Here is a 17,723-nt window from a genome sequence, read left to right on the forward strand (position 1 = left end):
ACAGACATCTCATCTATTTATTCAATCTGGCACCCTGGTGCCTAGAACAGTGGCAGTCACAGGTGCCAAGTAAATATTTATTGAAGGAACTGTCCCAGTGCCTGCAAAGCCAACTGTTAGCCTGCTCAGGCAAAGCCTACTGATCCTGTAAAAACAAACACAGTGCATCTGCCCCTGCCTCCTCACTTTCCCTCTGCTCCCTGCGAAGCAACTCAGGCTCCCCAACTAGGACCCGTCAGAGAGTAACACAGGTGACCTATGAGCTACAGTGGCCCGCTTGCTAACCTCATCGTTTGGCTCCTACTCTGATGCCAGGGGTTGCAAGCGAACTCCATTATAAATCAAAGGAGGAGTCAGGATGGTAAGGGGAGGGAAGTAAGAAAGAAAAGAGCCCTGAGGCAGGCATTGTGGAAACACGGTCCGCCATCAACGCCTGGTCTCAGACAGCATGGCGCTCCTGTATCACAGCTGACACCAGACTCTTCCCATCAAAATTACCTCGTACATCATAAAAATGAGAAAAAAACACAGATCCATGCAGTGTCCATATAGTGTCTCTGCGCACCTCTGTCAGATCCCAGGTCCAAAGCACGTGTGCTTCAAACTCAGTGGCTACTCAGGACTAGATCTCAAGTAACTGGCTCAGACAAAGCCACATTTCACAGTGTGTTGCAGAGGAAAACAGCACACACATGCGCACACACACTCACACATGTACACACCCATATGTGCCCCCCACACACACACCTGTTGCTACTTGGTCAGAAATAAGGAAAGGATACCTTTATTTTTTTATCAGATCATCCACAGAAACAAATATCAAATTACAGAGTTTAAAACCAAATGGAGAGACTGAGGGATGGCTCACTGGTTACGAGCACTTGCTAATACCACAGAGGACCCAAGTTCTACTCCCAGTATCAAACTGGGAAGTTCACAACTACCTGGGGCTCCAGCTTCAAGGGATCAAATGCCTCTTCTAGACTCTGAGCATCTGCATATGTGTGTGTGTGGGCAGGTGCACAGACATATACATACACAGAAATACACATATGCACAGGGAAGAGGGAAACACCCCTATTAAAAATAAAATCTTTAAAATCAAATGGATAGGGAAAAAACCTTCCTTATATCTATAACAAATTCAATTAAAAATTGAATTTATATATCTAAGTCTGACTGGAGAGCCATGACCTGTCAGGTCCACCAAGGCTCTTTGCCTGTCTGCCATGGGACAATCAAAGTGGGTGCTGACTGTGTGCAGATGCCATCTCCCAGTGGGAGCCCTTCCCTGTAACTATCTAGGGGATAAACTGCTGAGGTTTGGGGTTATTTGTTACAGCCTCACAACCTGCCCCACCCTGACCTTTTCCCCAACAGCAGTCAGAACCAGAAGGCACAACAAAGCACTCAGAACAAAGATGAGGGTGAGAAGCACTCTGACATGTTCGGAGAAATGCACAGGTATTCGTGATTATAAGACAAAAGAAGTAATTTCTGAGCCCGAGGCTGCTAGTCGGTTTTCACAGAAGCCATCTGTTCAAATTTAAAGCCTTTCACCTCCACCAAATTCTGATGGGAAAGGGAGGATGAGACACTTAGTGTGCATACAGGGAACACTTGGAATAAAGCAGAGAAGAAAGTTCTAGAAACTGATGATGATGCATTACTGACCTTCTGGACTGTCGTGGTCAGGTCCAGGCACAGTTGGATGATTTTGTTCTTTGTCACAGAGAAATCTGTGATCCCAGTGAACGGAGCCCTAGGAAGCAACAGAACTCTCTTGAGTGAGGGGAAGACAACAGAGAAGGAAATGCCTGAGAGTCCCACCCTTAGACACTGGCCCACATGGTGACCCTGCAGGCTGGCTTAAGTTATCTTTCATCGCATTACTTCTTCTGAATACATATAATAGAGAAATCCGACCCTCAGAACCATCTCACGCAAGAATGAAAAGCTATCAATGGCACTATCCATTTATCTCCTCCATGATCCATAGCAATCACTACCACAGTAAAATCTTCTGAAAGATCCTGAAGGTAACTAACAGCTGTCTAATTGCATGTAAGGCCTGCTCAATAGGGATGATCTCACGCCTGCCACTGTAAATTTAACCAAATACCTGTGGCTGGCGAGGCCATGAAATCCAGAGAAGAGCCTACTACTGCAGTCTCTTAAGCCAGTATAATGTCTAACTGCATTTGAAATACTTGTTCTTAAACCCACAGATTAGTGTAGCTCTCGACTCTCATCAAAGGAGCTTCTTGTACTGTAGACAGAGATCATTATAGAAAACCACAACTGGTCAAAACGCAGAGATCAACTGTCCATGGGGTGCCTGCCCCCAAGTGATACATTTTCAGCACAGCACCTATAGCTAAGGCTGGGGAAAGCGTGGAAGAGGACACAAGTGTGAGGGGTACGGAGGACAGCGTGGGTCTAGAAGAGCTGGGGGAAGAAATACGGGCGTTGAACAAGATACACTGTCTCAAAGTCTCACAAAATTAATAAAAATGTTGTGCTGAAAAAAATCAGGAATCTGGATGGGGGAAAAAAAAAGAACAAACAAACAACGTAAATGAGCCGAGCCAAGTCCACGAACTGCTTCATACCAGCCACATGCCTCCAGCGCTAATGTTTACTCTCAGTAAAACACCTTGGCACAGTGTCACTCCCTCTGAACTTGGGTTCATTCATTCCTGCAGCTGACCTTCAGGGGAACTTCCAGGAGAACACTAAGATCTACCTCTGACCCATGACCCTGGATTCCAGGGAGAGGGGACCTAAGGAACAATGGCTTCTCTTCCTGAGGCAGAACTGAGGCTTCAGAGCATCGCAGGGCTCCATGAGCTCAGGATGCACTGCACCCATCCATCACAGCTCCCCGGTCCAGCCACGCCAGCAAGGATGCACCCATCCATCACAGCTCACCGGTCCAGCCACGCCAGCAAGGCCTTGGCAGCTCCAATGAGCTCCACCACAGAAGTCAGGAACTCATTGGGGGGCTTGCGGGATGTGTTCCCATCATAAGCCGGACTCTTCCGCCGGCTACTTATGTAATTCTGCAAATTGTGGGAAGATGCTCGAAGTTTCATAGCCAGATTCTTCATATTATCCGTTTCAAGGCCATAATTCTGCAGGAAATAAAAATCAAAGGGAAAAGATGTTAGACTATCAATAAATTCTAAACTCTCAAGTGACTGAGTAGCGGGAGTAACTTTACCAACTCCTACACAACCTGCCCACTCCAGCCTCCTTCCCATAAGCTAGCCCCTTACTCTTATCTTCCCACAGCCTCCTCCTGCCTCAAGGGCTTTGCCCTCCCTAGACCTATATCTCAAAAATGCTCTGCGCATAGATAGAAGCAAGGAGAGGCCATTCCTATCACTCAGGCCTGGACAGATGTCCCCTCCAGGACGGGACTCTTGACCACTTAGTTCAAAGCAGACTTCAGCCAACTGATGTGTGGTGGGGTAACTCTATTGCGGAGAGCTCCCATGCACAAGATGCTAGCAACCACGCTCGCCCACACCCCCTTCCTACACACACACACACATCAGATACCAGACTCTCACTCCCTGTATGTGACAACCAAGACTAGCTTCCAAACATGTCATTGCATGTGTTCCCTGGGAGTAGAATAGTGACTTCCAGTTACTCTCCGGCTTGTCACCTACTCCTGCTCCATCTGGACCGCCGGCCAGACCAGGGCTCTGCATGCCCCACCACAGCACCACAGGTGAGAAAGAGATGGGTTTCCCACAGAAGGGACTGAGAAAAGGCAGTACTATCAGCTCACCCGCAATTTAACCTGTGCTTTCGATTATGTTAACTTATCTGCCTGCTTTAGAAACGTCAACTTTAGGATGGGAGTGCAGCTAAGTGATAGAACGCTTGTGTAACACGCTCGGGCCCTAAGTTCCATCTCAAGCACTGCGATAGGTAAGTGGGTGAGTGGGTAGGTAGGTAGACAGACATACAGACTGACAGATGTGCAGCTCAGTGATAGAACGGCTGTGTAATATACTCGAAGCTCTAAGTTTTATCTCAAACACTGCAGATGATAGATAGATAGATAGATCACTCTTAGCAAAGAGTGGAGATACTGCAGGAGGTATACGATACTGTCCCAATATAATTTCAAAGAAGGGATCTGGTGCCATTTGGAATCTGGGCACAATGCGTTAGACACTTGCCGTATGCCAAGAGCTGCTTGACTTGTGTCCCCTGAGGGGAGTGGCTGCTCGAGGCAGAAACGTGCCTGCAAGTCCTGTGTCTCAGTGAAGGTTTCTGATGCAGTGCTGAAACACCGCAACCAAAAGCGAGTTAGACAGAAAGTATTTCATCTTCGGCTTGCAGTCCATCATCCAGGGACGACAAGACGGGAACTCACACAGGGCAGGAACCTGGAGGCCGGAGCTGATGCAGAGGCCATGGAGGATGCTGTTACTGGCTTGCTCCTCATGGATCACCCAGCTGCTTTCTTATAGAACCCAGGATCAACAGCCCAGGGGTGGTACCGGCCACAGTAAGCTAGGTCTTCCTGCAGCAATCATCAATCAGGGAGATGCACCACAGCTTTGCCCACAGGTCAATCTGGAAGGGGTATTTTCAAGTGAGGGTCCCTTTTCCCAAATGACACTAGTTGGTGTGAGGTTGACATAAAACGTGCCGGCACATTCGGTGTCCCTTATCTCAAATGCTTGGGACTAGCCATGTTTTAGATTTTGGGTTGTCTAGGGTTTTTGGAATATCTGCACATACATGACTTATTCTGTGAATGGGACTCAACTATAAACATAAAACAACTGATTTTTAATTTCTATCACATAGCCCGAAGGCAATTGCGCATGGTATTTTTAGAGTGCTCATGTCTTGACTATGACCGTTGGGGGAGGCAAGATGAACAATGTTCACTTCTGATCTCTCACGCTGACACTCTGAATGTCTCACAGATCTTGGATGGTCCTGATTACAGACACTCCACCTTCAAAGCTGAAGAAACCGAGGCCCAAGAATGGTGGGTGCATCATGAGACTCCACGGGTGACCAAATCAAAGCTGGGATTCCAATCAAGAGACAGCATGCAGGCCCAACCTTTGGCTCAGCGCGCTGTGTACTTCCACTTCCTAACACCCTGTCCGAGGGACAGCCGGGATGTGAGATCAGCACAGGACGGACACGAGACAAGAGTTAAGATAAACAGACTGGGTGTGCAGGTGCACACACTTCATCCAGAAATCAGCAGCTGAGGCAGGAGTACAGTCAGTCTGAAGCCAAGATGGGCACCTGAGTCTCGGGAGGGAGGGAGAGAGGGAGGGAGGGAGGGAGGGAGGGAGGGAGGGAGGGAGGGAGGGAGGGAGGGAGGGAGGACCAGCTAGTAACCCCAGACCTAGTACAAACTAACCAAAGATACTTCATTCATGAAAGTTTTATGTTCACCTGATCTATCACCTCTAAAATATCAGGGCATCCCTGAACTGGCTCAAGCCGCCTTGTGCTTGGGGACGGGAAGGGGATAATTATGCGCAATCTATACATCTAAGCATACACATGTTTAGAGGTTTGCAACAACTTCCTTTTTCAGCACGAATGATGAATTAACAACAACAAGAGGGGTTGGCTCTGGTGAAGACTTTAAACAGACTCTACTGGCAGTTTAGATCTGTACCGCTTCCACTTTAAAAAACAAAACAAAACAAAGGAGCTAGAGGAATGACCTGGTGATTAAGGTCACGGGCAGCTCTTCAGAGGGCCACATTCTAGTCCCCACACCTATGTGGTAGCTCGCTACCATCTGTAACTCAAGGCCCTCTTCTGTCTTCTGTGGGCACAGGGCACACAGGCTAACAAAACACCCATGCACACAGAATGAGAATAAGTGTTTTTAAAAGTATTAATTTTAAAAACTTGGAGGGGGTGGAGAGCTGGCTCAGCAGTTTAGAGGATACGCTGCTCTTGTGGAGGACCTGAGTTTGGTTCCTGGTACCCACATCACGTCGAGCGGCTCACAACCATCTGTAACAGGTCGGCACCTCTGGACTCCACAGGCACCTGCACCCATGTGCACATGCACCACATAGATGCACAAGTAATTTTCTTAAAAAGAAACCTTTTTGTAACTTGGAAATGTTAGAAGAAAGCCAAGTTTTAAAAGCTTTTATCGTCTTCGAAAGAATACAAATTTCAAAGTGTTTCCTATAGGAATAATCAATATTCTATCTAAGTCTTACACTGGCTTTTTTTTCTCCTATCACTGGCTTTTTTCCTAAAGTCTAAAACACAACATCCTCATTCCGTGGAGAAGAGGAAATAAGGATAGGTTTCCATCGTGGCTTTTAATTTCAAAGCCTCACAAATGGACGGATAAAACGCCTACAAGACACGGCTTGTTTTGAAGGAAGGCTTGTGTCTAGGATGCAGGGAAGGCTCTCATTCTGTCAACTACCCAGTCTGCCAACCTCTATCAAGAATGTTCACTAAAAGCAGGAGTGCCCAGTGTTCTGTAGCCAACATCGCCACAAACGTCTTGGAATTTTTACTCATATATGACACTTCTGGAACCCAATGAAAATGAAAATATATTTTACTGTTGCAGAGGACTTTAAACTCCCTTCTCTTGACAAAGCTTACAAATAAAATATAAAAATAAAAATAAAGAAGGGAGATGGGAGCTTCTTCTGACTGCTTCTTTCCATTTTACACTGAGTTGGTTCTAATTGGTCTCTTTCCCCCAAAATAAATCCTAAAGCTAGAAAGATGAGACGCATGTACACTTGAGCATAATTTTATAAAGAGGCAAAGGTGGGGAGAAGCCCCCTCCCCTCTGCCCCTACCTACTCCACAACAAAGAGAGAAGAAGCCATGAATTCTATTAGCTGGAAAAAAAACCCTATTGTGGAGACACAATCGGGAAAGGATTGCGGACTTCAGGGCACACCCAAAGGGAAAATGAAGACTTTCTCAGACTAGGTCTGATTATTTTCATGAGTCTTTTACCTCACCCTGTCTCCTCCGGAAACTGTTCATATATGGGCATCAAGAAGATGCAAGCAGGACCAAAGATATGGCTTGGCATCTGAGTGTATGTTTAGCAGCAGAGGAGAAAGAAAGTGGGTGAGAAGGAAGAGGAGGTGCAGTGAATAAACTAAGTTGGAAATGAGATGCATCTCTGAGAATCCTCTACAAGTCCTTCTGCCTAGAGTGACCTTAGGAGCCGGCCGGCATCAGTGACTCTCTCCTGCTCTGGGTGAAAAGCCAGGAGGTGTCTGACCAGAAGTGAAGGAGGTCACATTCTTATACGGCTAGGGCCTTAAACGTAAAGATACCACATGTAGCTTTGTCTCCTCTTCTCTCCAGGCCTTCAGATTCTGATCATGTTCTAACATGTATGACCAAGTGGCACAGGACCAAAGTAACCTCATTGTCTACACCCATTAAACGGCAACCCAATAAATATATCGTGTATAGTTTTCTGTACGTTACCACCCCTAAGCAAGATCAAGTCAAATAAAAACCATCAGCAGAGACTCCCCTGCTGCACACCATCTCTCCATCAGAGAGGGAAAACCTTGAAAGATGTGCCATGGGTAAATGGTGACCCATGAAAGGCCTGAGGGGGACACAACTGGGACATGCTATGCTGATTCAGACAGCGATGCCACAGACTTGGGGTGGCACCACTCAACACTGGTACTGGCTCTACCCTGCTCACACCTCATCCTCCCTTAACCTTAAAAATGCTGTCTTCCACTTCAGTCTTCAGGAAACCAGAGCTTTACCAACTTTGCAAAGAGCATTCATCTCCACCATGCTCTTGCATGTGTCTGGCCAACACTGTCCAACCAAGCTGTCTGCAGCTCTGTCTGCAATGTGGTAGCCACCGCTATTTATAAATACTGAGTATTGCCTACAGAGAAAGCACAATGGGGAGTTAACTTTAATTTTAAATAGTCCTCACATGAGCAGCCAAATGTAGCAATAGCTCCCTCCAGAGAACAGGCTAGGTAGGGTGTGTCAGTCTACCCAGAAAGGGGCCAGGCCTTGAACTTAGGATGGTAACCCCGCCTCACCCTCTAGTTATGACTCACCAGCTTAGAGAATTATTATCTCTCGGTTTAGGTCCCTCTCCTTTCTATCTGTCCTTATCATTGCTCCAAAACCTTCCAGTGATCCCAATGGAATCACCTCCTCCCACCCCTTGTCCTTCTTAATCCAACTTTTGTTCACTTCCTAACCATTAAAAAAAATCTACTAAAGCAAGTTTGTCTAGAAACCTTTCCAGCACCAGGGCCAACCACGGCTCCACATTAACTGCCCAGCAATGAATTATTCAAAGCAAAGCAGTCTCAATCATGTAGCTATCCAAAGATTATCATGGCGTCAGATTAAAAAAGAAACAGTATAATTAAGCTGTGTTATAATAGTATTTTGTGGAAGATTATATGAAGACTAGAGGTATTTAATAAAACTATATTAGACTCTCCCTATTCAGAAAAAAGCAGTTCCCCACTTGCAGACTCTGGGGGAGGTCACCCCTTATTCCCCCATGCAACGCAGTCAGGGCACACTGCTATATAGTGTTCCCAGTGAGACTGAGGTCAGAGCCTGGTCTACGGAGGAAATTAGCAGGAAATTGTAGGAGATAAAACACAGCTCTAGGTTCTGGCATTGGTCCAGCTTTGTGCGTTTTTTTGGTGCAACGTTTTAAAAGGTAGCTAAGGGGAAAGAGCAAAGAGTCCCCCCAGGGGCAACAGCTATTTCTCCTTTCCCTGACAAACACAAGCGGCCTGCAACCCACCTGTCCTCCTCCCCGCCACACTGTGGGTTTCAAAGCAATGTGCTTGTCCTCAAAAGAATACTGCAAAGTGGAGGAGACAACACAACAGCCTGGAGCGCTCGCTCTCACAGAAAAGCCAGCAAGGCTGCTTCCCAGCCTGTGTAACAGAAGCAAACTCAAGCATGCTTGGCTCTGAGGGGCAGGCAGTTTTCATAATATGCAGGGTGACTGAGCACATCCTCAACAATGCAGAACACCCACTGAGTCCAGGGCCACATCGAAGGGTGACGGTTACTGCGCAGAGCGGGGGGAACAGACACCACATTCCCCCAGGGGTCACAGAAGGAGTAGCCTGGAGCAGCACCAAGACTAGGACACAAAAATCCCGCCTCCCAGGCCAGCACTCAGACCACTTGGCCACGGCGTCTCCCCGGTGGCAGCTCGTTTATCAACCACAAATAATTTCCCCATTACTTTCCTAAACAAGAGCGGTGCATCTCAGAGCAGAAGACAAGGCTCTGTCCATTTAAAGGAAAAGAATACTCGCAGTGTGGCGAGAGTTATATAATCGATGGAATGCAGACCGGCCATGGCAGCGTCACCACACACATTCGTTCCCACCATCCTGGGTGATGTAATTGTATATCCCCTTGGCTCCGGTTCAGAGTGTTATTAGCCCAGCCTGAATGCCGGGGAGGGTACCCAACCCTGACAGGTGAACACCTTCCTAAGTGTGGCAGAACTGAGTCCCACCCATGCCAGCCAGTCTGCAAACAAATGCCCTTACAGGTGTTTTAGGCCACATCTGAATAAATTATTTCGGAGACATAGGTATAATGCAATTCCCAGGGCTTGCACAGGGTTCGAACACCTGCCATCTAGAACAAAGTTCACGGTCCTAAATGCCATTTTTTTTGGTTGCTTAGTCCAAGCACAAACATCAGTTATTTAAACAGAGTGAGTACCTGTGAAACTCACAGTGCTCTTTATAGCAACAAGAGCAGACGCGAACATTTAGCATGTCTCACTTTGATTTAGAGCGAGGCATCTTCATGCACAGCTGTCTCCGTCTTTCTGTGCTTTGTAAAAGAAATAAGGCTAGTATAGGCTCTTTTATTATAATAGAAGACTCTTTTCTGTACATGATCAGACAGTAAACACTTCTGGCTTTGAAGGGACATGTGGTCTGTGTGACAGAGACTCCATCTGTCCTTGAGGCACAAGAGCAGCCTCAGCTAATAAATGCATCGATGACTGAGTTCTAATATAACTTTTTTAACCGACAAGGTGTGCAATGTCTACCTGTGTGGGTGCGGGGAAAGGAGGAGGAAGAGCAAAAGGACACACTGTCCATCAGTGAGGAAAAGAGCCTGGGGAAGATTACAGGAGACAAGGGTGGGGGAGACAGAGGGAAGGAGAATTTACTAAAATACACCCTGTTTAACAAACATCATGTTATCCAATGTCTGGTATGCTAGTTTCTTTAAATTCATTCATTCATTGGAAGGAAAGAAAGGGCCTGGGAAAGGCAGCCCAGTCAGTTGGTAGAATACTTGCCTTGTAAGCATGAGGACCTGAGTTGGACACCCAGCACACAGGTAAAAATGCCAGGCATCACGTCTGGCAATTCCAAGGATGGGAGGTGGAGACAGAAGGACCCCTGGGGCTCACTGGCCAGATAATCTAAGTGACAAGCTCCAGGCCACCGTAAGATCCTGTACAGAAAGTGGACAGCAGACCAGGCGGTGGTAGTGCACGCCGTTAGTCCCAGCACTCGGGAGGCAGAGGCAGGCGGATCTCTGTGAGTTCCAGACCAGCCTGGTCTACAAGAGCTAGTCCCAGGACAGCCTCCAAAGCCACAGAGAAACCCTGTCTTGAACTACCCCCAAAAAAAGTGGACAGCGTTTCCATGCACACGGGCATGCATGCACACTTAACATATCTGTGTACCCTCCCATAAACATACATGCATAAAGACGAGAGTCAGATTGAGCTCAGCTTGTCCTCTAGAAGGTGCCCTGTTTTCTCTTACTTTCCACTGATGTGTCTTTTCAATGTGGCAAGCGCGCGCGTAGGGGTGGGGTTGAACCACATGAGGACTTGAGAGACTGGGGACCTAAACAAAGTCACATCAGACTAACCAGTGCACAGAGAAGGTCAACAGCCTCCAGCACCAGCTCCTGGTGTCCAATCCTTGTGACCCCCAGTTCCTCGAGGTCCTGATGGGAGATCTTCAGTAGCTGCTCCCCGTCTATCTTCTCCCGCTCAAACTTGTGGACGTATGGCTGCAGGCAGTCATCTAAGCCTACGAAAACAAAGTGGGGAAAGCCTGTTACTGTCACGTGATGCAGTAGCCCCAGTACCGCCCCATCTCATGATCTTAGCAATCATCAAACACGCAGTCACTGTGCTGTCAGTGTCTGGTCATCTCGACACGTGTTCCGCTGTGACATATTTTCATCTCGAACGGAGGAGGGGGGCGCCTGATGGGTGATGCGAACTCTCAAATGGACCCAGCACAGCATGACTTTATGACAGGCACTTCCTATTTCAAAAAGTGGCTGGAGAGAGAAAGATGCCATGTGACAGAGTTCAAGAGGAGGGTTTTTTTTTGTTTGTTTTTTTGTGTTTGTTTTTTTAATTAGGGGAAAAGGATCCTAAAAGGGGAAAAGGGGAGGGGAGGAGACAGGCTCAAGAGACAGGAGCAACAGGAAAGGAGAGAGAGGCAGAGAGAGGGGGGGGGAGGGGGAGGGGGGAGGGAGGGAGGGAGGGAGGGAGGGAGGGAGGGAGGGAGGGAGGGAGGGAGGGAGGGAGGGAGTTAGCCGTACGCTGCTCACTAAGCAACCCTTCTCTAGGGACAGCATCCCTTCTCCCAGCAGGCTTGCCAATCAAGATGCTTTGCCACTGTGGCTGAGACCAGGCCAGTTCGGCAACAACACTCCAGTGACAGACTCAGGGACAACCAACTGGCTTAAGTGGAGCCGATCATTATCTCCCTTGATATGTGATATGCAGATACAAGAAATCAAAGCCCAGTTATAAGTCACGGGACACCACCCGGGGAGTACTGCAGGCACTTCTTCGATCAGTTTTATGGGAATAAATACATTTGAGGGAGCAAGAGAAAATGCTGATAGTGACCTTAGTGACCTGTAATGTCTGAATCTTGGTGACCTGTAATGTCCTGATCTTGGTGACCTGCAATGTCCTGATCTTGGTGACCTGCAATGTCCTGATCTTGGTGACCTGTAATGTCCTGTTCTTGGTGACCTGTAATAAGATGCTCTCATCCCAAGACTCTCCCACTAAAAGGGAAACAAATTCCCTGTCCAGCCTCAGCTTGTTTGTGCTGAGTTTCTGAACTTTGTAACTGAGGATTTTGTGGTGAGTCCAGAATTTTCTAATGAATACAGAATAAGAAAAAGGTACCAGCCCCAGGACCAGGGAATTTTTCCAGGTCCAAATACCACGGCAAGTACTGTCTCATCCTACAGTTCTTATAAAGCAGTTGGAGTGAATGGGACAAACAGCCTTGGGAATCTTTACTCCGATACACAGCACTCCCAGGGCAACTTCTTATCACAAGTTTATGGAGGGGAGGAAAAAAATCTTACTCCAAAGCAATCAACCTATCTGAGCTTAGTAAGAAGTCATCTTAGTATTTCAAAAGACTACCATTTATAGAAGATGAAAAAGGATATATTTATACAATCCCATCTCCAGATGAAGCACAAACACTCAGTTTAACTGGTCAAAGTGTGCGGAAGGCATCCCTGGGCCCAATGCAGACACACGTAGGTGGACAAAGGGAAAAGATGACCATCAACAGGCCAAGGAGAGAGGCCTTAATCCCAGGCTTCCAGCCTTGGGGAACTGTGAAGCAAATTGTGAAGCCTGGCAGTCACCGATTCTCTGACCTGAGAGCCAAGCAATGAAGAAAAAGCCAGCTGTGTATAATCTTTTTCCCTGAACAAAACAAGGATGGGATGGCCCAGGGGCCAGTGGGACTACCAGGAAAGAGTATACTCAAAAGTCAAGCACAGTGCTGACAGACTGGCGATAATGTTACTTTGTGTGATAACGCATTAGATTGTGTGACAACGCGTTTGTGTGATAATGCATTAGATTGTGTGACAACGCGTTAGTTTGTGTGATAACGCGTTTGGCCATCACACCTGCATGGAAGAGCTGAGGGTGTGGCTCAGGCACTGGAGTGCTTGTCTCACACACACAGATCTGGGCTCACTCTGTATCACAACATAAACCAGAGAGGTGAAGGAAGCACAGACGGGAGCAAGAAGGTAGGTGTTCAATGCCAGCCTCAGCTCTGCAGGAACTTTGAAGCCAGATGGAATACACGAGAGCCTCTAGGGAAGGCTTACAATGGAGAAACTACGGACCATGGCTACTGGGTAGACAGCAACCCCCTGAGAGTAGGAAGTGAAAGTAAGACCAGATTCCTACTGGAATTTCCAAAAACCATAGAGGAAACGGGACTTCCAAAGCAGCTCTGCAACCCTTGGCAAGTGTTTGGGGCGCAGAGACGGTTGGGTTATAATGAACATTCTGGAACGCAGGTCGCAAACAACCATAAGCCGACAACTGAAGGGGCACAGGACAGAGAGCATGGCCTTGAGGCTTCTAAAGGAATGTGAGCAGTCTGAGCTCAAGTCATCAGGGGTGCCGAGAGGCAGGATTATCAAGCGCAGGCATCTATCGTGGCTTGCACACTTTCCTGTAAGGCGGCGTACTGAGTAGCTGTGTCTTAAATAGCACTGCCACAGGGCTGTATTATCCCAGCACGCCACGGGCTATTGTTCATTCATCCTATTGTTTAGAATACAATCAGACATTCTCGAACAGCTAATTTAAACTGTTACGCAGCCCCACAGAGGAGGGGGCTCAGACATGAGTGAACTGATCCACCAGCTTTGGAGCCTGCTGCAGGCCACGTCTCTGCTTTCCCTCAAGTGTATGTTCTGATCAATCTGTCTTCGAGGAGTTTATAAGAGACGTATAATTAAGTAAAGCTGAGTTAAACACATGCCATTTACCCCAATCCAATTAAACACGCAGTGAAGTGTGAAGAAATCAGGGAGGGGGAGACCAGCGGTCTGACCCCAGCTCCGCTCTCACTGATGCATCTCCAGAGAGGCGAATGACTCACAGTACCTCATCTGTAAGGGACTAACACTCCCCACAGCATAACTATGATGAAAACTAGATGCCAATGTTTAGAAAGAGCTTAACACATAAATGATACTCTGTAAATTTTGTTAAATTGAAAAAAAAAACACCATGATTTATTTGAGTCTTCAACTTTCCGAGTTGTGAATGAAGCTGCTGCCAAGACACTGACACTGTCAAATGCTTAGGTGGTCCCCTCCAGAATAAAGTTAGACAGGGGAGTGTGTGTCTTAACAGCCTATGTGATGACCGTATCCATAAGGTATCCCCAAATTTGGAAGCTTGTAGTTGGTATCGTATAAAAATACTCTGTGATTCACATCAGCACGTGGACACCACACACAGAGACTTCTCTTGTTTGTAGCTTGCTCCAGAAGCGCACAGAGCACTCAGTGGGGTCTGGAAGGGCAGTGTTCCATCCATCTTATGGCTGAATGGTATCCCATTTGGAAGACATATCCCACTTATGCATGAATGTTGCTTCCCATTTGATTTAGAAGCTTTTCTTAAAGAAATGTTTCCATGTGTTAGTTTCGTCCAAAGCTTATATATTTCCATCTTCTCACTCAGAGCTCGAGGGTCAAAGCCAATCCCTTCTGCTTCCTCCAGAAGCTACAGTGATGTGCACCAATCCTAGCTTTTCAATCTTTCCTCTTCAAAGGCTTCCGTAGTCTCCTCTTCAAAAACAAGCAACTTCAAAACAAGTAAATTAAAAAAAAAAAAAAAAACACTACACTCACTTGCTCCTAATTAGGCCCTGCCCTAGCCTTCTGCTGGCTAAAGTCACACATTAAAGCTAGTGGGTGGGTGGATGGATGGATGGATGGATGGATGGATGGATGGATGGATGGATGGATGGATGGATGGATGGATGGACAGACGGATGGACAGACAGATGGACAGATGGGTAAATAAATAAATGTATAAATAAATGAATAAATAAGGTCATTTCCAAGGACCCACCAATTGTCAAATGCCATGGATAATCTACAGTCTTTGTCATAACAAAAACGACTCATCTCTCCTGTCTGTCTCTGTCACCCATCTGTTCCCATGTTGGCATGTTCTCTCCCTGACCTTCTCGGCACCTATGACAGTCCCTCTTCTGCCCCTTTCTCTGCCTGGTACCCTGCTGGTCTGTGTCCATACAGGCCTCCCTGCCATTTATTAAACTTTACAGTATCTCAGCCTCAGACCACATAGCCTCTTCTTGGAGGTGGTGTGCAAAATAGGGGGTGGGGTGGAGTGGGGTGGGGTAGAGTGGGGTGGGGTAGAGTGGGGTGGGGTAGAGTGGGGTGGGGTAGAGTGGGGTGGGGTAGAGTGGGGTGGGGTAGAGTGGGGTGGGGTAGAGTGGGGTGGGGTAGAGTGGGGTGGGATGGGGTGGGGGTAGGGTGGGGTAGGGAGTGCAGGACAGGTCCTTGTCAACCAGCAAGGACTTAAACTCTATCTCCTGCTCTGCAGGGAAGACTAGGTTTTCCATGTGACGGATTAAGAAAACACAAGAATGTTACTTATAGTTTCATGATCCAAAATCATCAGAAAGAGCTACAGCTTTACTAATGTGACCCAACTCTGGCACGCTCACTGGGTGTGCAAGGTTTGTGTCTGCTTGAGATCATAGGGACCCAAAAAGCATCCCTATACTGAGAAAGAAAGGGGTTAAACTCCCTAGCTTCCTCCCAGCCCATTATAATGCTTGTTACCTACTTACAACACAACTAGTTTTTGTCACACCAAGTCCTAAGAGATTCTTACAAGTTGTGGCTATATGCCAAAGTTAATATAAAGCAAGCTATTAAAAAATATCAAATTTGGGCCAACAAGGCTGCTCAGTGGATAAAGGCATTCGTCACCAAGCCTTAGGACATGAGTTCAATCCCAAACAGTGACAGGGCAGAACTGATTACATAACAAGTTACCTTCTGAATTCCATGGCATGCACATACCTACCCAAATACAGACGCATACACATATACATGTTTCCAGCATCTGAATGCTTGGTACCCAGTTGGCGGAGTGGCCTGGTTGGAGGAAGTATGCCACTGGAGGTTGGCTTAGAGAGTGTTAGGACACACGCCATTTCTAGTTCACCCTCTGTCCCCTGCTTCAGTTCCAGCTGCTCCAGCTGTCACACCTGCTGTCTCCCTGCCACGGTGACTCTAACCCTTTGGAACCATAAGCCAAATAAACCCTCCCTTCTAGGAGGTTCCTTGGCAATAGTGTTTTAGCACAGCAATAGAAAAGTCATTTATGGGGCTGGAGAGATGGCTCAGTGGTTACAAGCATGCACTGCTCTTCCTGAGGACGTGAGTTCCAGTTCTAATTCCAGTACCCATATCAGGTGGCTCACAATTGCCTGTAACCCCAGCTTCAGGGGTATGACATTAGATGCCCTCAGACATCTGTGGACATATGCATTCATGTGTGCGTGCGCACACACACACACACTCACACACATATACATAATTAAAATAATAAAAATAAATCTAATAAAAGAAAAGTCACTGATATACATGCTTTCTGGTTTTAAAAATATTTTTAAAACTTTATCTTGTCTTCTGGAAATGTTTATTTCTTAAATAACATAATGTGCCTGGTAGTGCAGCATTCATGTGCATTACTTATAGATTACCTCTATTTTTATTTGCATGTATGAGCATTTTGCCTGCATGTATGTAAATGCACACGTGTGCCTGGTGCCCACACAGTTAGAAGAGGGAGCCAAACTCCCTGGGACTAGAGTGACAGATAGCTACTAGCCACCATGTGGGTACCAGGGATCGAACCCGGGTCCACTGGAAGCATTAAGGACTCTCAGATGCTGACATCTCTGCAGCCCCTAAATGTCTACTTCTTACTGTGGCCGTGTGCACACAATCAAGCGTGATTCACATGTGTGTAGAAGGCCACTGCCTCTCTCACTCTGAAGCTCAAAACACACATACTTGAAATCCCTCATCCAGGTCTCTTCACCTTCCCTTTGGGTTAATTACTTTGAGGCTAAAATCTTGAAACCATCTCCCCTGCTGTTCACTCTCAAGGGTCCATCTCTGCATTCTGTCGCCTATATCTGCTGAGCATCTCTCATCATTCGCACGGCTTGGGTATGTGTTCCCCAAAGGCCTCTATGCTAAAAGTCTTGGTTCCTACCCTACACTGTTGAGAACCTTTTGGAGGTGGGACCCAGAGGGAGAAAGGTGAGCCACTCAGGATGCGCCCATGAAGGGACTATTTGGTTCGCTTCCCAGTTGACAAGAGGTGTACAGCCTCCTCAGCTACAACATACTCTGCCACGCTGTGCTGCCGTACTGAGGGCCCAAAAGCAATAGACCAACCAGCAAAGGAGCAAAACCTTCAGAACTGTGAGCCGACATAACCACCTCCTCTTCTGAAGCTGGTTCTCTCAGATAGCTCGTTACAGAACAGAAGCCAACACAGCCTTGCCCGCTCCTTTCCATCAGAACCGTCATAAGGCAAGAACCCCTTGCCCGGGTTTCTACAGGAATCTAGAAGCAAGTGCTGTAGTCAGTCCCTCCTTCCTCTTCACAGGTCTCTCGAAGTCCCTCTGAGCAAGCTCATCCCATTCTTCACACAGCCGAGTCCCTCGGGTAAGCATGGCACCCTGAAATTTCTCTGCGATCCTACCTTCAATCCACTCTCCCGACAAGTGTGCTCTCAAGAATATACATTTTCAGTGGGTTTCCCCAAAAGTCCCAATGGCACCCCCATGGCTCAGCAAACAGATCCCAAAGCCAAG

General features: G+C 47.1%; 1 protein-coding gene across 3 annotated transcripts in view; it reads right to left on the reverse strand.

Annotated features, from left to right (window-relative positions):
• The window catches only part of Cnksr3 (CNKSR family member 3), a 90,685-nt gene that overhangs the window by 28,375 nt on the left and 44,587 nt on the right, over nucleotides 1-17,723 (reverse strand). For 2 of the 3 annotated variants that reach the window (XM_005065906.4, XM_021224617.2), the window contains exons 2-4: nucleotides 10,921-11,084; nucleotides 2,932-3,134; nucleotides 1,675-1,762 (exon numbers count right to left, since the gene is read on the reverse strand). In XM_005065906.4, coding sequence (XP_005065963.1) covers nucleotides 1,675-1,762; nucleotides 2,932-3,134; nucleotides 10,921-11,084 — 455 coding nt within the window. Of the gene's footprint in view, nucleotides 1-1,674; nucleotides 1,763-2,885; nucleotides 2,904-2,931; nucleotides 3,135-10,920; nucleotides 11,085-17,723 lie in introns of those variants that run through there. The other variant, XM_040728398.1, reaches the window with a different exon arrangement.

Source organism: Mesocricetus auratus, unplaced genomic scaffold (assembly GCF_017639785.1).
Source record: "Mesocricetus auratus isolate SY011 unplaced genomic scaffold, BCM_Maur_2.0 Super-Scaffold_100018, whole genome shotgun sequence".
In the NCBI taxonomy this organism is placed as follows: domain Eukaryota; kingdom Metazoa; phylum Chordata; class Mammalia; order Rodentia; family Cricetidae; genus Mesocricetus; species Mesocricetus auratus.